This window comes from Pygocentrus nattereri, chromosome 22, assembly GCF_015220715.1.
Source record: "Pygocentrus nattereri isolate fPygNat1 chromosome 22, fPygNat1.pri, whole genome shotgun sequence".
Taxonomy (NCBI): Eukaryota; Metazoa; Chordata; class Actinopteri; order Characiformes; family Serrasalmidae; genus Pygocentrus; species Pygocentrus nattereri.
In genome coordinates, this window is record NC_051232.1 from 33,499,018 (window position 1) to 33,523,122 (window position 24,105).

The 24,105-nt window shown below is 44.3% G+C and overlaps 1 protein-coding gene across 1 annotated transcript in view; it reads left to right on the forward strand.

The window, feature by feature from the left end:
* The first annotated feature begins 763 nt into the window (after positions 1-763).
* The window catches only part of LOC119262028 (opsin-5-like), a 31,061-nt gene continuing 7,719 nt past the window's right edge, over positions 764-24,105 (forward strand). The window contains exons 1-3 of the mRNA XM_037532829.1: positions 764-908; positions 3,697-3,902; positions 16,432-16,531. Of these exons, the coding sequence (XP_037388726.1) occupies positions 764-908; positions 3,697-3,902; positions 16,432-16,531 (451 nt within the window). The remainder of the gene's footprint in view (positions 909-3,696; positions 3,903-16,431; positions 16,532-24,105) is intronic.

Here is a 24,105-nt window from a genome sequence, read left to right on the forward strand (position 1 = left end):
GTATGCCTAAACCCCAAGAAAGTGGGGTCAGCATCATTTGCACATATGAATTTGGTTGGATGTTTACAAAACAAAAATAAAATGCTTATTATTATGGAAAGAGAAGAAATGAACTGGAAATGACTCTTGGAAATGTAACTGAGTAAAAAAACCTTCCAAAATCATTAGAAACCTACCATTGCACGTGTGTTATCCACCCATGATTACAATATCAGTGTGAGACTGGGATGCATGTAATTCATGTAAAGTGATTTCCTATGGACGAGATATAAAGAGCTAAAGCTGTCAAGCTGGACGATGAAGGCCCTATTTGGAGACTCTGTTTTCATTGGAAGTTCTCATTCATTATGTGTTTCCTCTTCTTCTGAGAGGGCTCTGGGTTATTTCGTCATCTCAGGATCTTTCTGTCCTGTTTCAGCACCTTGGACAGTCCTAATTCATCCGGCAAGCCTGCCTTTGACCTAGAATCGCAATACTGACCTACACTGACCTAAAGATTAGGATCTTAACGAAATAAAGTAGCTTTAATTAATTGCTTCACAAAGTTCTCTCATCAGAACTGCGCTGTAGATCCATCTGTTTGGTCAGTAAGACATTAATTGGATTAAGAACGTGCACTTTAGCATTGGGCGCTGAGTGCTTTGGCACTTGAGTTTCAAAGGAAGACGTGACTTGCACATGAGACGCGCTGGTGAATCAACAGTGCCAAGGTTCTGTATATTAAGCGGCTTCATAAAAGGATTTAATAAAGGATAGATGACTGATGGAGACAATGGACATAAGGCTGACCCTGAAGCACCCCGTGAAGATCATACCATGGCGGAATAACAATTTCAGCATTGTGGAAAAGGAGGATCCTCTTTCTGAGCAGGCAGAGATCTGCGTTGGAGTCTATCTGCTGGTATTAGGTTGGTACAGTTTTGGATTGCAGTGATTTTATATTAGGTTGACCATATTTTGGGTTTCAAAGAAGAGGACACTGACAGCGAGAGGGCTGTGCAGGACAGACTGTATGTACCTGAAAGCAAAGCCAAACCTAGAACTTCTTAAGCAAACTTGGGAATGTTGGTTGAAACCTTTTTTAGGTCTCAAAACGAGGACACAACCCGGAAAAAGAGGCGCATGGTCACCCTGTTTTCAAGGATCCAGATGTCCACCTCAAAAAGCTCGGAAATGTCCTCACAGAAAGATATTATGTGAAATGGTCATAAATTCACTGCCTGATGCCCGAGATGCTGTTTCATGGTAGTTTTGAGATAAACCTTTGGCCTAAAACATTGTTTTTAAAAGTTATTTGAGGTGGAAAGATGCCTGCATGATGTTCTAAGGCAAGACTGATCACCAATTGTTATTTTATTAACATTACATATACAAACTCGGGCACATAACTGGTTAACTGGTGGATTTAGACAACAAATAAAATGACTACATTTGCGTTACAGACATTGTGACCTCTGGCTCCTATTACCACCACTGTAAAGACGTTGTTGGCAGTTTGTAGTTTCTCTACAGTGAATCATTTCAAACCAAACCACTCCGCGAGTGAATAAATTACGCAGAAATGTTGAGAAATTGGTGGAATTCCACTTTAAATGTGTAAACTTTAGTGTACAATTAACATATCAACATATGGGTTCAGTGCATTGTAACACAAACTATCTCAAAATATACAGTCTATTGAACTGCCACATTTAAATATGAAGGTAAAACACTGCATATACAGTCTGTATATACAGAAAACAGCCCAAACAAAACTTAACTTTGTTAATGCTAACTTCCTAACTTACCTGCTGGTTTATCATCTGATACCATAGAAAAGAAGTGCTCCTTCGTGACTTCTTCTAATTGCGCATAGTTGTCATATTTCATTATTTCAGATCTTTAAAGGCAACTGAGTAAACGCAAATTCATTTTTCAGTTATCATTTCACTTTAAAAAAAATTTTTTAAAAGGTATTCAACCCTAAGTAGCCTTGTAAGTAACAGCAACCCCCCTTAATTACTCAATTATCCAAAATGAGCTGATAACTGGGATCAATTACACTAGACACGTGAGGCTTGATCACTGCCAGCCCCCAGCTAGAACCTGTCCATCAATGTGAAGTAGGCTGAAAGGTCTCAACAAGCAGTACACAAGAAAAACAACAACAATAAAAGCATTTTACTGAGACGTTTCCGTCTGGAAAAGGCTGCAAAAACCATCCCTGCAGCTCTGGAGCTCCAGCAAACTACAATTGAAGTCATTTTCTCCGAATGGAGACTTGGATCAAAGATGAATCGCCCCAGACATGGCAAGCCTAACCAAACTCCTCCATGAGCTCATCTGAAAAATGGTATCCATGGGACAGTTGCAAAGCGAAAACCACTAACTGAGAGTGCCATGAAAGTTTGTCTCATATTTGCCATAAAACATCTTTTTTCACAAGCCTTTTGGAATCGTGTTCTGTGGAGTGATGAGTTGAAAGGAGAGAACTTGGTGGTATAAGAGGTCCCGCAAGATCAAAGCATTCAACTTTAAGAACATCATAGCAACAGAGACACATGGTGGTGGTAGTATTGTGATGGTGTAGGGATGCTTTGCTGCCTTATGGCCTGTGCTTTCCATAATTAACTGAACCATGAATTCTGTTCTGTACCAAAAAGTCCCTGATATAAAACTCAAGAGCAATTGGGTTATGCAATAAGACAACCTGAAGCATAAAAGCAAGCCCAGCTCTAAGTAATAACCATTTTAAATGATATTTTAAGACTGCGTGTTGCGTGTACTCGTGTACAGTACATTGCGTATAAGGATCTGAAACCATTTAGTGTGACAAATACGTAAAACACAAAGGAAATGCTTTTTAAAATCACTGTATACATGGAAAATATCATAATACTGAATATGATTGTGACTCAGAGTAACTGACAAGTATTCCAGACTTACTGGCACTTATTTCATTATCTTCTGAGTGGACAGCACTGCAGGGCCTTTGGACTAATAACCTTTGACTAGGAGAAGGTGACTGTAAGCCGGTTACATTTAACCTGTTACGATAGGCTCTTATACTTAGAACAGCAGCCTTAACACTGCTTCAGTTAAGTCTGATGTTCTGTTGAGGCAATCCTAAGACATCAACATGCCCTTTATTCAGCATTCTGTATCACTGTGTCAGTAATGCATGCACTTTAGAATATAATAATTCTAATACTTACTCATCAATTCTTAGTGTAGATCACATATATAACATGAAACATAGTGTGAAACCTTTAGGCTGCGTTCACATTATAAGGTTGAAGTGGCGCAAATCAGATTTTTTGCCCTAATGTGGACACGCAAATCTGGTGTTTTCAAGTCCGACCCTTCGCCTCTTTCATATGTGGTTCTAGATTGGATAGGCATCCGATTTGTGGTCATGTGACCTTAATGTGACCCTCAGATCAGAATTCATGTGCTTTTTTCCATCAGTCAGCGTTACCACGGCAGCAGCGCTGAACAGATGTTAAGCCTGTAGAGCCTGAGAGCACGTGATGTTACTGAGCTCATGAGGGTCAGTTCAGGCCGGTTCATCAAATTAATGACGGATTTGAGTCACTGACCTAAACGAGTGTGAACCGTTGGATTTGAGCCACGAGGCTTGTAACATGAACGTAGCTTTTGACGTTGCTTTCTCAGGTCCAGTTAGAGGGCATTAAGGTTACAGGTCTTGTGTTACAGGTCTGCTCTCTTGGATTGGAAACAGTGTCGTGATGTTGGTCCTTTACAGACACAGACTCGTCCTTCAGCCTACAGATCTGCTGACGTTAAACCTCGCCATCTCTGATGTGGGCATCGCCATGTTTGGATACTCAAGAGGGATCACGGAAATATTCAACCTTTTTAGAGATGAAGGATACGTCATCAAATGGATCTGGACCTGCCAGGTAAGACACTGTGTTTGACTATGATGTTCATATTTAAATAAATACATGAATGAATAAATAAATAAAACATAGTTAAATACTCATGTATTTATACTACATTTCATGTAATGTCTACAATTTGATCAAGTTTATGATGGTAATTAAGTTGGCTTGTTTTATTTTTATTTATATATCACATCACATAAGCAACACCTTAGCAGCCACCTGAAATACCATACCAATAGCCTAGCAACACCTCAGCAACCACCTGAAATACCATACGAACAGTCTAGCAACACTTTAGCAACCACCTGAAATACCATGCGAACAGTCTAGCAACACTTTAGCAACCACCTGAAATACCATGCGAACAGTCTAGCAACACCTCAGCAACCACCTGAAATACCACACGAACAGTCTAGCAACACTTTAGCAACCACCTGAAATACCATACGAACAGTCTAGCAACACCTCAGCAACCACCTGAAATACCATGCGAACAGTCTAGCAACACTTTAGCAACCACCTGAAATACCATACGAACAGTCTAGCAACACTTCAGCAACCACCTGAAATACCATACAAACAGTCTAGCAACACTTCAGCAACCACCTGAAATACCGTACCAACAGTCTCACAACACCTCGGCAACCACCTGAAATACCATACAAACAGTCTAGCAACACTTCAGCAACCACCTGAAATACCATACAAACAGTCTAGCAACACTTCAGCAATCACCTGAAATACCATACAAACAGTCTAGCAACACTTCAGCAACCACCTGAAATACCATACAAACAGTCTAGCAACACTTTAGCAACCACCTGAAATACCATACGAACAGTCTAGCAACACCTCAGCAACCACCTGAAATACCATGCGAACAGTCTAGCAACACTTTAGCAACCACCTGAAATACCATACGAACAGTCTAGCAACACTTCAGCAACCACCTGAAATACCATACAAACAGTCTAGCAACACTTCAGCAACCACCTGAAATACCGTACCAACAGTCTCACAACACCTCGGCAACCACCTGAAATACCATACAAACAGTCTAGCAACACTTCAGCAACCACCTGAAATACCATACAAACAGTCTAGCAACACCTCAGCAATCACCTGAAATACCATGCGAACAGTCTAGCAACACTTTAGCAACCACTTGAAATACCATACGAACAGTCTAGCAACACTTCAGCAATCACCTGAAATACCATACGAACAGTCTAGCAACACTTCAGCAACCACCTGAAATACCATACAAACAGTCTAGCAACACTTCAGCAATCACCTGAAATACCGTACCAACAGTCTAGCAACACTTCAGCAACCACCTGAAATACCATACAAACAGTCTAGCAACACCTCAGCAATCACCTGAAATACCATACAAACAGTCTAGCAACACTTTAGCAACCACTTGAAATACCATACGAACAGTCTAGCAACACTTCAGCAATCACCTGAAATACCGTACCAACAGTCTCACAACACCTCGGCAACCACCTGAAATACCATACAAACAGTCTAGCAACATTTCAGCAACCACCTGAAATACCGTACCAACAGTCTCACAACACCTCGGCAACCACCTGAAATACCATACAAACAGTCTAGCAACACTTCAGCAACCACCTGAAATACCATACGAACAGTCTAGCAACACTTCAGCAACCACCTGAAATACCATACAAACAGTCTAGCAACACTTCAGCAACCACCTGAAATACCATACAAACAGTCTAGCAACACTTCAGCAACCACCTGAAATACCATACAAACAGTCTAGCAACACTTCAGCAATCACCTGAAATACCATATGAACAGTCTAGCAACACTTCAGCAATCACCTGAAATACCATATGAACAGTCTAGCAACACTTCAGCAACCACCTGAAATACCATACAAACAGTCTAGCAACACTTTAGCAACCACCTGAAATACCGTACCAACAGTCTCACAACACCTCGGCAACCACCTGAAATACCATACAAACAGTCTAGCAACACTTCAGCAACCACCTGAAATACCATACAAACAGTCTAGCAACACTTCAGCAACCACCTGAAATACCATACAAACAGTCTAGCAACACTTCAGCAACCACCTGAAATACCATACAAACAGTCTAGCAACACCTCAGCAACCACCTGAAATACCGTACCAACAGTCTCACAACACCTCGGCAACCACCTGAAATACCATACAAACAGTCTAGCAACACTTCAGCAACCACCTGAAATACCATACAAACAGTCTAGCAACACTTCAGCAACCACCTGAAATACCATACAAACAGTCTAGCAACACTTCAGCAATCACCTGAAATACCATACAAACAGTCTAGCAACACCTTAGCAATCACCTGAAATACCATACAAACAGTCTAGCAACACTTCAGCAACCACCTGAAATACCATACAAACAGTCTAGCAACACTTCAGCAACCACCTGAAATACCATACAAACAGTCTAGCAACACCTTAGCAATCACCTGAAATACCATACAAACAGTCTAGCAACACTTCAGCAATCACCTGAAATACCATACAAACAGTCTAGCAACACTTCAGCAACCACCTGAAATACCATACGAACAGTCTAGCAACACTTCAGCAACCACCTGAAATACCATACAAACAGTCTAGCAACACCTTAGCAATCACCTGAAATACCATACAAACAGTCTAGCAACACTTCAGCAATCACCTGAAATACCATACAAACAGTCTAGCAACACTTCAGCAACCACCTGAAATACCATACAAACAGTCTAGCAACACTTCAGCAACCACCTGAAATACCATACAAACAGTCTAGCAACACTTCAGCAACCACCTGAAATACCATACAAACAGTCTAGCAACACTTCAGAAATCACCTGAAATACCATACAAACAGTCTAGCAACACTTCAGCAACCACCTGAAATACCATACGAACAGTCTAGCAACACTTTAGCAATCACCTGAAATACCATACGAACAGTCTAGCAACACTTCAGCAACCACCTGAAATACCATACAAACAGTCTAGCAACACCTTAGCAATCACCTGAAATACCATACAAACAGTCTAGCAACACCTTAGCAATCACCTGAAATACCATACAAACAGTCTAGCAACACTTTAGCAACCACCTGAAATACCATACGAACAGTCTAGCAACACCTTAGCAACCACCTGAAATACCATACAGTCTAGCAACACCTCAGCAATCACCTAAAATAAGTTAAGTGATATTTTTTTGATCCCACAACGGGGAAATTCCACCTCTGCATTTAACCCATCCGTGAAGTGAAACACCACATACACACTAGTGAACACACACACACTAGGGGGCAGTGAGCACACTTGCCCGGAGCGGTGGGCAGCCCTATCCATGGCGCCCGGGGAGCAGTTGGCGGTTAGGTGTCTTGCTCAAGGACACCTCAGTCATGGACTGTCAGCCCTGGGGATCAAACCGGCGACCTTCCGGTCACAGGGCCAGATCCCTAACCTCCAGCCCACGACTGCCCCAAATACCATACTGATAGCCTAGTAACACCTCAGCAACCACCTGAAATACCATACCAACAGCCTAGCAACACCATGGCAACCTCCTGAAATACCATACCAACAGCCTAGCAACACCATGGCAACCACCTGAAATACCATACCGACAGTCTAGCAACACCTCAGCAATCACTTGGATTTCCACTGCAATGGCATTTTAGCAAAAGCCTGGGATTTCACAGTAACACAGATTCCTCCTGTGGTTTATATTCAGTCTGTTGTACTGCATGCCCTGAAAGCCATGGATAATTCAGAGATAATTCACATTTGCAATATAATCAATAATTCCAACATATTGGAAAAATGTATTGTGCATTTAAGAATGTTTAATTTGTTTCCATTATGTTAAATTCAGTAAATAGAAAGTAAAATAGGACTAAAATGTATAGACGTGTGTTCTCTGTAGAGGATGTGTTCATTTATTTTCACTTAGAAAACAAACGAAACATGGAATTTGATCAGAGGCGCCCTTTACGAACCATACTGGGAAATCAGAACCGTGGTGTTGCATAGCGCACAAGTCATTATTCATAACAACTGGTAAACAGACATTTGCAGGTAACCTGTAATATGTGTTGTGATGTTAACATTGCTAATCAGGATAAAAGGTCACTTGAGCAAATTCTTTCAAGCTTTGTGAATTGATAGAGTTTAACTAATACAGCTAATTAGATGGATAGAAGTGTATCCATCTGGGCTGGAGGTTGATCTTTAATCAGCTTATAGCATTACTACTGTATTGGAGGCCCCACATCAACGGCACTGTATGCAAACACAGTTTGTCCAGAACTTTTAAAGTAATAAGCTCCACTTCCACACAGTGACTGACCAAGTGGTAGCATTTCAGGCCTGTTCTGCTAAGTGTACCGAAAGGATTAAGCAGAATGTAAACAGTGCGTTAACCATAATACACTATTATAGCGTTTGCCAAATGCTTATAAGGAGCATTTGAAGCGCCTGCTTTGAGGAAAAATGCTGGTTTTGGCCAGGTGGGCAGAGAGCTTGGCAGGTAAATATCCCTGACCTTCTAAATGGCACTCAGTAAAACTATTTTGAATGATTTTAAGCTCAAGGCAAAGAAGTCTAGGCCAAACTTTGAGCTTTCACAAAGAGTGAAGATGTAGGTCCATTCTGCCATTTATAAGCACTGAACTAGAAAATAAGGCCTCCACCAAAACTGCCCCCATCAGATAAGCAGCACTGAAAGCTTTGATCTCTGAGAGAGAGGAGAAGATCGAGCTGCTTCAGATCTGAAAACATCCACAGGTGTTTCCGTCCATCCTTCCACTGTGAGGAGACCACTCAGTGCTGTGGGTCTGAAAGGACGTGTAGCTGATCAAGAAGAACCTCACTGAGAAAAGGTGATGGATACAGCAACTGACCACCCCAGAGTCCAGACCTCAACAGCAGTGAATGCATTTGGATTACTTGAATTGTGAAAGGCAGAAATTCAGCAGACTAAGTTAAGTGATGCTGTATCAATCCCCCAAACGGGGAAATTCCACCTCCGCATTTAACCCATCCGTGAAGTGAAACACCACATACACACTAGTGAATACACACACACTACGGGGCAGTGAGCACACTTGCCCGGAGCGGTGGGCAGCCGCTGTGAGCAGTTGTGGGGGTTAGGTGTCTTGCTCAAGGACACCTCAGTCATGGACTGTCAGCCCTGGGGATCGAACCGGCCACCTTCCGGTCACAGGGCCAGATCCCTAACCTCCAGCCCACGACTGCCCCTAACACCAGTCATTCGACTCTGCGCTCTCAGATCAGTTAGCTGGAACCGGGCCTGTGCTGTGGTGTGTGGCACGTTTGGATCTGTAGCCATCTTGCTAAGCTAATGTTACGTTAGCCAATCAAGTTACAGCACCACAGAACAGATTTAGTTTCGCCTTTCTGTCCCTTCGATGTCAGCTGGTCGACCTCACTCCATCTGAATCGGGAAGCGCGTCAGAGCTTTAAACAGCCAGAATCTAGCACGTTCTGTTACCATCCCAGCTAAGCTAATACGAATCTCTCTCCTAGTTAGCAGCACTGTTTAACATTTAGCAGCTGTTACATAGATGGCTTGACTTTCAGTGAACGAGGTCTTGAAAGTTGTGCGGTATGTTCACTTAGTTGGTGACCATGTAAGTGAACAACTTTTAAACTTTAGAACCAACCAACATATCCAATAAGACTTAAAATCAATAATTACTTACACTCATACTGTCAATGCACAGCAAAAGCGAGGAGGTCCCCAGCAACTCCAACATACTAATCATGGAAATGGATTTTCTCAACCAGTCTATGTTAAAATTACATCAATTACATTTCTATTATTACGATTATAGCCACTCATTAGCAAGCGTAGACTTGCCCTATTAAGCAATTTGGCCTGCAACTTCTAGCCAACAGTTCGAGGGGGAGTGAAGTCCACTGTCACTGTAAATTACACCTATGCTCTAATTCCAAATTATCACTTCAGCATGACATCCATCATAGGCAAGACCTGGCACATTATGAAACAGTGTACACTGCTGTAGTACTTGGCTTGGAATTTGCACTACTTATTTTCTTATGCTCCAGGCTTGCTGGCTGTGCTGCGAGACGTCCACATGTGGAGGCTTAGCATACCACGCGTGGGGAACAATAACAAGCCAACACCCTGCCTTTTCAGATGTAGGAAGATAAGCCTGTAGAGGCTCTAGATTTCTGCGGCTTGGAGAACACATCTCTGTTCCAGACTGTCCACGCACCATGAGCTCATCATTCAAGCTTTTAGCATCCTGGGGCAGAGGGGAAATGGTGGGGTCAGAACTGAACCTCATTCCAATAAAGATGCCCAGAGGGAGTATAGAGTGAGGCAGAGATCTCCAATTCTGGTCCTGGAGGGTCAGTGTCCAGCACAGTTCCCCTACTCTGACCCTTGTGTGGTGTTCAGGTCTGTGGGACCCATTTTCAATGTTTCCCTAAAGACAAATGATGTGATGTATTATTATTTTAACCTCAGATTCTTGGTCTTCGCCCATTTTCTGTGAAGAACATATAAAATAACCCATTTTCAGGGCCTTCACTCTGTTCACCCCCACACACATTTATATTGCTGCTGGGCTGAACCTGCAGGGAGTAAAAGTGTGGAGGTGCTGTGTCCTTCACTCTGTTCTACAGGCCCACTGTTTGTGTGTGTGTGTGTGTTTGTGTGTGTATTTGTGTGTGTAAGGGTGAACAACATGAACAGGCTGCTGACTGGCTACAGCTGCTAAAGGAGAACCCTACGCTGGTCACTTTTGCTATTTTAAACATCTGGTATTTTTACATAGATTGTTATGGCTGTATTGATCTGAATCAACAATAATGTGGTGGGTCCACCAGACCACCAAGTAACAAACACATCAATGTCTCACAAGGGCTAATGCGCCTACCAAACCTGGTAAGCAGTGTGAGGAATACCGCACAGTAATCAGGGATTCTGCTAGTGCTTCATTGTAGCAAAGATAAGGTCTAAATAATCCAAATAAATCATACATCCACGAGCACAAGTGTAAACTATCCCAAATTGTTCTAAATTGATATTTAGATTGAATGTTTATAAGTTGATTTGAATATTTTTATACACTGAAATGGAAAAACTGGTGTAGTTGGGTTTGCATTGTCATTGCAATAAGATTCATAAGCTTCTATTCTGTCCATTTTTGGATGGACTCAACATAATTTTTTTTTTTTTAAATCACAAAATAAATGACAACCATGAAAATCAGTGACAGACCTGTTTTTATAACCATTTCTAAATATTCTGGCTTATTTTGAAGCCACAGACTGTCTTTTACAAACTTGCCTACTTAGTGGCTAAAATGATGCACCTTTCACAGAGCTTACGATAACAAACGTCACCCAAGGTTATTTAATGTGCTGAGCTACCAGTGTAATAAACCAGACAATATTTATCAAAGTGAAGGTTCATAGGAATTTTCCATCTTATCAAGAATGAAGATTTGACCATCTTGAATTATGTACAAACTACTTTCCGCTTCAGTGCATGAAATCAAGAACCAGCTTACCAGCACATTATGTACATATCATTTAAATGAAGCACTCTCTAATTCATGTAGATATTTTGGTAGGGAGCCCATAATATGACAGTATTTAGCTGCTCATTAGCCAATAGCTGCACTCGTAGGTGGAATCTGAAGTCGAGCACGACACCCCCTACTGACCAAACATTACAGTGCTGAAATTCAGACAACTGGAAAGCGTGAGTGTCGTGATTTCCTTTGCCCAACAGCCACCAAAATGCATGTACTCATGGCAGATCCCCAAGCTTTAAGCCACAGCCATACTGACCCGCACTCCTCTATATGTTGTTTTTTCATCCCTCGTTCCTCCCTTAGAGCCCCATTCATTTTCAAGCAAACCCAAGCCCTATTATTTCCTTTGTAGAACAGACACCAAAATGCATGTACTTACTCAGGGCAGATCACCAAACTCTAATCCACAGCCAGACTGACACGTACTCCTCTATCATCTCTTGTTCCACCCATAGAGTCCCATTCACTTTTTTTCCTGCATCTGGTTCATGAAACTATCAGCTTCTGTGCGTGAAATCAAGCCCCAGCCTACCAACACATCATGTACATATCATTTAAATGAAGCACTCCCTTATTCATGCAGATATTTTGATAGGGAGCCCATAATACGACAGTATTTAGCTGCTCATTAGCCAACAGCACTCATAGGTGGAGTCTGAGGTCGAGCACGGCACCCCCTACTGACCAAATATTACACAGCTGAAATTCAGACAACTGGAAAGAATGAAACGTGAAATAAAAGAAACATGAAACAAAACCTCATGTTTTTCACAGTTTGCTACTGTGTTGAACCAGGTGCCATGTAGCTGGGAAATAAACATACTGTGCTGGACTAAAGACCACCAGGAACACAACTGGACACCCCTGGAATCAGGAGCGGGGGCAGGACGGAGAGAGTGACGTAACCAAAGTACTGAAGTGAGGGAGAGAGCAAAAAAGGAGTGAACAAGCGAGCGAGAGGGTGAGAGGGCGGGAGCGACTAAGGCATGTGAGAAGCATTAAGAGATTACTGCATCAGCGTGATGGGACACGAACAGGTACACGCAGCGCTGACTTCACCGCTTTGACATTCCACCTGCATCTCCATGCACTCCAGCGGGACAAGAGGTAGCGGGTTGTGCTACTGTATTGGAAACGCTTCAGGAATGTGTGTTTGTGCATGTCTGAGGCGGTGAATAATCAGATGGCTTAAACAGTCAGGGAATCCCCATTCAAGTTCTCTGGAAATACTCCTTTACATTGCCGTGGTCCACTGTCAGGAGGGCCTGAGACCCAACTGGAATTATTCATTTATAGTAATTCCTTGATAAATGATCTGCTCTGAGATCAGATTTGCATATTAAGGCATTTTGTTGTTTTTTTTAGTAACTCCAATATTCCATTTTCCACGTTTTTATAGTTTTCTCAATCATCGTATCACCTACAGCTGAGTTCATCACTCCGGACACATCGACAGTATCCACTTTTGTTTTTCACAGCTTTCTACAAATTTGTTGAAATATATTAAGCTGTGAAGTACAGCATCATATTACCGTCACATGCAACACAGGGCTGTGTCCACGGCAAAACAGTGGCAGCCAGTTACATATCGCTGTTGTCGGAAGAAAACCTCGTATCTCCAAAATGGTAACTTTACAGGAGAAGGAAAAAACCTGCTTTACTGTTAATGTAAGTCAATGGAACCAGACATTTTTTCCAAGTCATTTTGGGTCTTTTCTTTCCGTCCGTCCATCATTAAATTTACACACAATGTAAAGACCAACAGGTATTTTTCAAATTATGCCAAAAACCGAAGAACTTTAAAAAAAATTGAGATTCCGACAGCAGCGATATTCTCCTCGCTTTACAGCATTCGAGCAACTCATGGTGGCTGTTTTATTCCGTCAGTTTTACTCCGTCTTTTTAAAAGAGCTGTAAATTCGCATTAAGCTTTCAATGTTGTTGAAAAACCTAATTTAATAACGGCAGCAGCCACAGTGGTTATACAGGGTCTCGGCCACACACTGAAAGAATGACTACCATCAAAATAACACTGGTTAAGCTCTCTAGACCTGTGAGAAGACATGGTGCAAAATAAGCTGTGATTTATCAGCACCGCTCTCTCTTCATCACCAGACTTTTTTCTTGATTAAGCTGTTATTATGTTGTCTGCACCTTATGAGTAAGCAGCTGGTGTGCAGAGCTACGTGCGGGATCAGTTGCAGTAAATTCAACATTAAACTGAGGTGCGTTTTAGACGCATACTGCAGTTTCTGCACTTGTTATTACATCTAACATGAGTTCTTAGTTAGTAGCCCATCTGATGTTAAACCACTGCTGACTGGATAGTATTATTGTATTTGCATTTTTACTAAGGATGTGCCAACGTGGTCACAAAGTGGCACCAAAGTTGCTGAAAGAACAAAACTTTTGCTTTCTTCACTCTCCTGCATCAGACATATTCAAACAGCCGGAGCAGCAGCTGGAGGCTTCACGGTTTCTACAAGGGACATTAGACCAGACATTTGTTATCTCTGTTCATGTATCAGGAAAGGGTACAACACTAGAACCTTTAGAAACCATTCCAGGTCTGATACCAGCATCCCGCTGGATTTGGAGAAGAAACAGCAAAACAACAGAGGAGAAAAGAAAGTCCCTGCCATCACGACGACACCTTGTTTTCAAACAACACGTTTTCAAATTTACTCGTTTAGTTTAAAAAAACGACACAAAGCAGGTCTGAACGTATTAACTGGGAGGAGGTTGTAAATGTGTCTAGGAATTGTCTTTTGGGGAATCAGTAAGTCAGTAATGCTGGAGGATACTGGCTGCAGTCCAGTAAGAAGATTAACAGTTAAAGTAGATCAGGAGGTATCAGGGCTGGTGACACATGCTGCAGTATGAAGCAGCCTTTCATGGATGCAGCAAAGGCTGAGACACACACACACACACACACACGGTCAGGACATACCAGGGACGCCCTGAGGAGTTTGAGATATCTGATATAGACAAAAACAAACAGGGCAGACAGGACTGTAATCTAGAAGACAGACGCTGCCTTCCGTTCATTAGGACGTGCTTCCTAATTTACTTACTGAAGTGACAACTGACCAACTACGATGATCTCTCCCTCTCGGTCACTGCTGTCAGGACTCCTCTGTATCTCCATATATTTTGTTTGTTTACCTTTTTATAATCCTCAATTCCAAAAACAGCTGGGTCAGCAAGTGAAATAGTCTAATAAAATCAGAAAGCATTGGTTAGTATATTCTGTTTGATGTATATTAAAATAAAAACAGAAGAAAAACATTATTGTTGTTTCTGTTATTAAACAGTATTAAGGTAAGATGTGTCACCTAATGGAGCTTCTGTAAACATGGACTCCAATGTTCCAAACGAGATGCGTTTTGATGACATTTTCAATAGTAGACAGGTCTGGTCTGCAGAGATGGAAGGATCAAATACGTATCGATATCGTCTGACTTTCAGCCCAAATATGCGATTGGCCGATATTTCTCTAATTCAGGTGATCCTGAGAGTTGACAGGCCCGAAGGTGGCTACCTATTCCTCAGCTTCTTGTTCAAATTTTCCTGCTGCACCTTAAATGGTGCAGCAGTAACATTCTTGAGCGTCGGGCCAGTTCTGCACCATTTAAGGTGGAATGAGGCACTTGAAACAAGACGCTGGCGAATAAGAAGCAACTTCAGCTTCAAGGAGAGTTGAAAGGCATGAAAACGGATGAGGAGGTCGCTCTGTTTCCGCCTCACAGGCAACACTAACTAGTTTTTGCTTAACCAATAGGTCAGTATTGTTTTGTCCTGCTCGCTAATGTTGGAGATATAACGTTTGCGTATTCTTTTGCAGCCACGAAGATCTAAAAAAGTGTTTGGCAAAGCATCATTGAATTTGGAGGTGGGAGGGGGCGGAGCTTCTACAGGAGCTCTGAAGGGAGGGGTATTTGTTTTGCCGTTTTGTTGAAATATCAACAATCCTGCTTCAAAATCATTTACTGAACTTTTAAATGTGACATGCAGCCCTCCCTTCAATTAGTACCGGCTATCAGCTGATCGTGCCCCAAAACACTGACTGGACCATCTCTACTTTGGATACCATTTTATAGAAATATTTTATCCTTCTCCAGTAAAACTACGGTTTTACAGATGTTGGGCCCATATTCATGAAAATTTTCTTAAGACAAAAACCAAGAATTTCGTGAGAATTTTCTTAAATGCAATTCTCGAAAAAAAAAAAAAAAAAAAAAAATTAAGGCATTCTCAAATATTCTCTTAAGACAATAATTCTTTTCTTCATAAAATCTTCATTGTTTTTGTATGTGGCCTACATTGCATTCTACCATGTACCATAAATGATGCAAGAACATTTCTGAATTTGAGTTTCCGCTATTTAGCTTAATACATAATCAATATTCGTCTTAAATCTCTCTCTTTGCCGTTTCGTAGCTACTAGCTGGGCGAGACTGTTGTCTGTGTTGCTATGGTGACCAGTCGTCTGCGCTGATCTTCAGGGTTAAAGGGTGAATCAGCAGTTCTACATTAACTCCAGCGTTTAAGACCATTTACTGTTAAACTGAGTTGAAGGATCAGCAGAGCTTTATTTTACTGTAGAGGAGGATTATTTTATTATTACCTACTGATCTGATTCAGCTGTGGAGCCACAAGGGGGCAGTAGAAGAGCTGCATGTTGCCGATTAAGCACATAACATTTTCCGGAATACAACTTGACCTTAGAATTATTCTTTAAAAATTAATAAAATAAAATAAATAAATAAACAATTTCATCTAACTTTTTTCTTAAGAAGGAGGTCAAGAAGAAACACACATTGAAGATAATTTTCTTTCTTAAGACACTTCCGTGAATCCGGCCTGTGGAGCTTTGTTACGATGGTGATAGCTGTTCTTTTTCACACCCTGTTTAGGTGAATGGTTTTCTAACCCTGCTCTTCGGTCTGGCCAGTATGAACACCCTCACCGTCATCAGCATCACCAGATACATTAAAGGATGCCACGCAAATAAAGGTAAGGGTGGCCCCTGAAAACCTGCGGTCCACTTTAGTGGTGGAGTGGAGGCGATTATGCCTGAAATTTAGTCGGTGCTCAGAAACAGCCACATGTGAAGGTGAATTCCATTCTAATCCCAGTCAAATGCTCACCCTGTTGCTTGCAAATATTTTTCCATCCACATCATAAAAACTGAATTAGCATGTAATCTGAGGTCAAGCGTGAATTTGAAACGCATAATTTTACAATCACCAAGTTAAATTAGCATGTTGTTTGAGGTGCACTCTAAAGCCTAATCCCATTCCACCCCTCGCCCCTACCACTGAACCCTTAGTCCTCACTCTAAGGCCTAATCCCATTCCACCCCTCACCCCTACCACTGAACCCTTAGTCCTCACTCTAAAGCCTAATCCCATTCCACCCCTCACCCCTACCACTGAACCCTTAGTCCTCACTCTAAGGCCTAATCCCATTCCCCCCCTTACCCCTACCACTGAACCCTTAGTCCTCACTCTAAGGCCTAATCCCATTCCCTCCCTCGCCCCTACCACTGAACCCTTAGTCCTCACTCTAAGGCCTAATCCCATTCCACCCCTCACCCCTACCACTGAACCCTTAGTCCTCACTCTAAAGCCTAATCCCATTCCACCCCTCGCCCCTACCACTGAACCCTTAGTCCTCACTCTAAGGCCTAATCCCATTCCACCCCTCGCCCCTACCACTGAACCCTTAGTCCTCACTCTAAAGCCTAATCCCATTCCACCCCTCGCCCCTACCACTGAACCCTTAGTCCTCACTCTAAAGCCTAATCCCATTCCACCCCTCGCCCCTACCACTGAACCCTTAGTCCTCACTCTAAAGCCTAATCCCATTCCACCCCTCGCCCCTACCACTGAACCCTTAGTCCTCACTCTAAAGCCTAATCCCATTCCCCCCCTCACCCCTACCACTGAACCCTTAGTCCTCACTCTAAAGCCTAATCCCATTCCACCCCTCACCCCTACCACTGAACCCTTAGTCCTCACTCTAAAGCCTAATCCCATTCCACCCCTCACCCCTACCACTGAACCCTTAGTCCTCACTCTAAGGCCTAATCCCATTCCACCCCTCGCCCCTACCACTGAACCCTTAGTCCTCACTCTAAAGCCTAATCCCATTCCACCCCCCACCCCTACCACTGAACCCTTAGTCCTCACTCTAAAGCCTAATCCCATTCCACCCCTCACCCCTACCACTGAACCCTTAGTCCTCACTCTAAAGCCTAATCCCATTCCACCCCTCACCCCTACCACTGAACCCTTAGTCCTCACTCTAAAGCCTAATCCCATTCCCCCCCTCGCCCCTACCACTGAACCCTTAGTCCTCACTCTAAAGCCTAATCCCATTCCACACCTCACCCCTACCCCTGAACCCTTAGTCTTCACTCTAAAGCCTAATCCCATTCCACCCCTCACCCCTACCACTGAACCCTTAGTCCTCACTCTAAGGCCTAATCCCATTCTACCCCTCACCCCTACCACTGAACCCTTAGTCCTCACTCTAAGGCCTAATCCCATTCCACCCCTCACCCCTACCACTGAACCCTTAGTCCTCACTCTAAGGCCTAATCCCATTCCACCCCTCGCCCCTACCACTGAACCCTTAGTCCTCACTCTAAGGCCTAATCCCATTTCACATTTCACCCCTCACCCCTACCACTGAACCCTTAGTCCTCACTCTAAAGCCTAATCCCATTCCACCCCTCACCCCTACCACTGAACCCTTAGTCCTCACTCTAAAGCCTAATCCCATTCCCCCCCTCACCCCTAACACTGAACCCTTAGTCCTCACTCTAAGGCCTAATCCCATTCCACCCCTCACCCCTACCACTGAACCCTTAGTCCTCACTCTAAGGCCTAATCCCATTCCACCCCTCGCCCCTACCACTGAACCCTTAGTCCTCACTCTAAGGCCTAATCCCATTTCACATTTCACCCCTCACCCCTACCACTGAACCCTTAGTCCTCACTCTAAAGCCTAATCCCATTCCACCCCTCACCCCTACCACTGAACCCTTAGTCCTCACTCTAAAGCCTAATCCCATTCCCCCCCTCACCCCTAACACTGAACCCTTAGTCCTCACTCTAAGGCCTAATCCCATTCCACCCCTCACCCCTACCACTGAACCCTTAGTCCTCACTCTAAAGCCTAATCCCATTCCCCCCCTCACCCCTAACACTGAACCCTTAGTCCTCACTCTAAAGCCTAATCCCATTCCCCCCCTCACCCCTACCACTGAACCCTTAGTCCTCACTCTAAAGCCTAATCCCATTCCACCCCTCACCCCTACCACTGAACCCTTAGTCCTCACTCTAAAGCCTAATCCCATTCCACCCCTCACCCCTACCACTGAACCCTTAGTCCTCACTCTAAAGCCTAATCCCATTCCACCCCTCACCCCTACCACTGAACCCTTAGTCCTCACTCTAAAGCCTAATCCCATTCCCCCCCTCACCCCTACCACTGAACCCTTAGTCCTCACTCTAAGGCCTAATCCCAATACCCCCCTCACCCCTACCACTGAACCCTTAGTCCTCACTCTAAAGCCTAATCCCATTCCACCCCTCACCCCTACCACTGAACCCTTAGTCCTCACTCTAAAGCCTAATCCCATTCCACCCCTCACCCCTACCACTGAACCCTTAGTCCTCACTCTAAAGCCTAATCCCATTCCCCCCTCACCCCTACCACTGAACCCTTAGTCCTCACTCTAAAGCCTAATCCCATTCCACCCCTCACCCCTACCACTGAACCCTTAGTCCTCACTCTAAGGCCTAATTCCATTCCACCCCTCGCCCCTACCACTGAACCCTTAGTCCTCACTCTAAAGCCTAATCCCATTCCCCCCCTCGCCCCTACCACTGAACCCTTAGTCCTCACTCTAAAGCCTAATCCCATTCCACCCCTCACCCCTACCACTGAACCCTTAGTCCTCACTCTAAAGCCGAATCCCATTCCACCCCTCACCCCTACCACTGAACCCATAGTCCTTACTCTAAAGCCTAATCCCATTCCACCCCTCACCCCTACCACTGAACCCTTAGTCCTCACTCTAAAGCCGAATCCCATTCCACCCCTCACCCCTACCACTGAACCCTTAGTCCTCACTCTAAAGCCTAATCCCATTCCACCCCTCACCCCTACCACTGAACCCTTAGTCCTCACTCTAAAGCCTAATCCCATTCCACCCCTCACCCCTACCACTGAACCCTTAGTCCTCACTCTAAGGCCTAATCCCATTCCACCCCTCACCCCTACCACTGAACCCTTAGTCCTCACTCTAAAGCCTAATCCCATTCCCCCCTCACCCCTACCACTGAACCCTTAGTCCTCACTCTAAAGCCTAATCCCATTCCACCCCTCACCCCTACCACTGAACCCTTAGTCCTCACTCTAAAGCCTAATCCCATTCCACCCCTCACCCCTACCACTGAACCCTTAGTCCTCACTCTAAGGCCTAATCCCATTCCACCCCTCGCCCCTACCACTGAACCCTTAGTCCTCACCCTAAAGCCGAATCCCATTCCCCCCCCTCACCCCTACCACTGAACCCTTAGTCCTCACTCTAAAGCCTAATCCCATTCCCCCCCTCACCCCTACCACTGAACCCTTAGTCCTCACTCTAAAGCCTAATCCCATTCCACCCCTCACCCCTACCACTGAACCCTTAGTCCTCACTCTAAAGCCTAATCCCATTCCACCCCTCACCCCTACCACTGAACCCTTAGTCCTCACTCTAAAGCCTAATCCCATTCCCCCCCTCACCCCTACCACTGAACCCTTAGTCCTCACTCTAAAGCCTAATCCCATTCCACCCCTCACCCCTAACACTGAACCCTTAGTCCTCACTCTAAAGCCTAATCCCATTCCACCCCTCACCCCTACCACTGAACCCTTAGTCCTCACTCTAAGGCCTAATCCCATTCCACCCCTCACCCCTACCACTGAACCCTTAGTCCTCACTCTAAAGCCTAATCCCATTCCCCCCTCACCCCTACCACTGAACCCTTAGTCCTCACTCTAAAGCCTAATCCCATTCCACCCCTCACCCCTACCACTGAACCCTTAGTCCTCACTCTAAAGCCTAATCCCATTCCACCCCTCACCCCTACCACTGAACCCTTAGTCCTCACTCTAAGGCCTAATCCCATTCCACCCCTCGCCCCTACCACTGAACCCTTAGTCCTCACCCTAAAGCCGAATCCCATTCCCCCCCCTCACCCCTACCACTGAACCCTTAGTCCTCACTCTAAAGCCTAATCCCATTCCCCCCCTCACCCCTACCACTGAACCCTTAGTCCTCACTCTAAAGCCTAATCCTATTCCACCCCTCACCCCTACCACTGAACCCTTAGTCCTCACTCTAAAGCCTAATCCCATTCCACCCCTCACCCCTACCACTGAACCCTTAGTCCTCACTCTAAAGCCTAATCCCATTCCCCCCTTCACCCCTACCACTGAACCCTTAGTCCTCACTCTAAAGCCTAATCCCATTCCACCCCTCACCCCTACCACTGAACCCTTAGTCCTCACTCTAAAGCCTAATCCCATTCCACCCCTCACCCCTACCACTGAACCCTTAGTCCTCACTCTAAGGCCTAATCCCATTCCACCCCTCACCCCTACCACTGAACCCTTAGTCCTCACTCTAAGGCCTAATCCCATTCCACCCCTCACCCCTACCACTGAACCCTTAGTCCTCACTCTAAAGCCTAATCCCATTTCACCCCTTGTCCCTACCCCTGAACCCTTAGTCCTCACTCTAAGGCCTAATCCCATTCCACCCCTCACCCCTACCACTGAACCCTTAGTCCTCACTCTAAGGCCTAATCCCATTCCACCGCTTGCCCCTACCACTGAACCCTTAGTCCTTAGCAGACGGGCAGGGTCGCCTACAGAGCGGCGCTAGTAGCTGTTAATGAAGTGATGCTCTTTTATTGGAGGGTCTCATTTCAGAGGGAAGATTTCAACCACTGTCCCTTATGACTCAGTTCCAAGGGACAAGGAGACACTCGAAAACAAGGGGTAGGGGTAAAAAGAAGAACTGGGACTGGGCCAAACTGAACTGTACATACAGCTCATAAAAGTATTTGTGTTAGCATCTCCAAAAATTGGCATGAGATATGAAATAAGTGACCAATATTCAATCCAATAATATTGTGGACTGAGAGGAAATAAGGTTAATTGATTTCTTCCTCCCCTGAGGCACAGAGCAATATGTGCTGTGTTGACAGTCCTTCTTTCCACTGGCAAAGGTTTGCACGGGCAGTTATGCCGGAAAAAAAGGGCTTATTGTTCCTAAAATACCACAGAGTGACATTCATAACCGAGCAAGAATGCTGTACTTTAAGCTGCTCACTTTGTTTTGATGAATGATGGCGTTGGTGACTCCACCCACAGGCATATTCTGGCATGCCCATAACATCAACAAGTTCAGTGTCCTACCACTCCGATGTATTTGCATGATGTGGCTTGGGCTCTTGTCAACGGTCCGAGTGACTTATTCTTAAAGAACACGCTGAGGCCAATTTTCAATGTCTACACTTGAGAGTTACCCTCAGCAAATGCTTTGTGATGTAAGAAGTGATCAGAAATCAAATTCGAGCTTGTGAAATAATCAAATGTGCTCAAATGTTAGCTACATTTTTAAAACCACACATTTATAGTTACAATATAAAGTATAAATTATCGAGAGACGGCAATAACGCAACGTTTAAACCAGTGATCCTCAGCCTCAGCATCCAGTCTTGGGTCAAAAGAGAGAGCAGCCTATAGGCTGTAATGAAAATAAAGCTTAGCCATGCAGCTAAACTGCCTTCTAAATATTACAGGATCATCAGCTCACTGCACTACAATGCATCCAGTACACACTGACCTTATTATTATTTAGCTAATAAACATATTGCCTGCATAATGTTCATTTTCAAATTATGCCAAAAACTGAAAAATGGCAAAAATGGAGTGACGTCCCGTTCTTAATCCATAGGCTTCAACTCTTCTGGGAAGGCTTTCCACAAGGGTTAGGAGTGTTTATGGGAATTTCTGACCGTTCTTCCAGAAGAGCATTTGTGAGGTCAGACACTGATGTTGGACGAGAAGGCCTGGCTCACAGTCTCCGCTCTAATTCATCCCAAAGGTGTTCTATGGGGTTCAGGTCAGGACTCTGTGCAGGCCAGTCAAGTTGTTCCACACCAAACTGGCTCATCCACGTCTTTATGGACCTGCTTTGTGCACTGGTGTGCAGTCATGTTGGAACAGGAAGGGGGACGTCCCCAAACTGTTCCCACAAAGTTGGGAGCATGAAATCTCTTGGTGCTGAAGCTTTGAGTTCCTTTCACTGGAACTAAGGGGCCGAGCCCAACTCCTGAAACACAGCCCCACACCATGATCCCCCCTCCACCAAACTTTACACTCGGCACAATGCAGTCAGGCAAGTACCGTCTCCTGGCAACCGCCAAACCCAGACTCGTCCAACGGATTCCCAGACGGAGAAGCGTGATTGGTCACTCCAGAGAACACGTCTCCACTGCTCTAGAGTCCAGTGGCGGCGCTTTACTCCACTGCATTCCACGCTTTGCATTGCGCTTGGTGATGTAAGGCTTGGATGCAGCTGCTCGGCCATGGAAACCCATTCCATGAAGCTCTCTACGCTGTTCTTGAGCTGATCTGAAGGCCACATGAAGTTTGGAGGTCTGTAGTGATTGACTCTGCAGAAAGTCGGTGACCTCTGCGCACTATGCCCCTCAGCATCCGCTGACCGCTCTGTCATTTTACGTGGCCGACCACTTCGTGGCTGAGTTGCTGTCGTTCCCAATCGCTTCCACTTTGTTATAATCCCACTGACAGTGGACTGTGGAATATTTAGTAGTGAGGAAATTTCACGACTGGACTTGCTGCACAGGTGGCGTCCGATCACGGTACCACGCTGGAATTCACTGAGCTCCTGAGAGCGACCCATTCTTTCACTAATGTCTGTAGAAGCAGTCTGCAGGCCTAGGGGCTCGGCTTTATACACCTGTGGCCATGGAAGTGACTGGAACACCTGAATTCAGTGATCTGGATGGGGGAGTGAACACTTTTGGAAATATAGTGTATCCATTTTCCTCATATCTTAATCCCCATCAGTTAAACACAAGGCCATGAAATGATTTTAATTATCTTTTAATATTAGCCCATTCCACAATGTGCTGCACTGCAATCCCCAGCATGCACTGCAACTTAATGTGCACTCCCCCATCAACAATCTATGGTACAGCAATTACATCAATCACCTGCTTTGTTTCATCTGCAGTTCAACCAATACAAACACTAAATGTTAGTTGTGTGTAGATTCTTTTTTTGTTTTGTTTCTTAATCTTTCAAGTATTCATTTCAAACTTTACAAGTGCCTACATTTCGCTGTTGACATTTCGCTGTATTTTAAATGAACAATGACCAGTCGGGTCATAGCAAAACGTTACTTAACACTGAGATAAAACCGTAAGTGTTCTCTGGGCCACCGATTTGCTGGGTATTTTAACACGGCCCCTTTACTGGTAAAACATCAAGCCGGA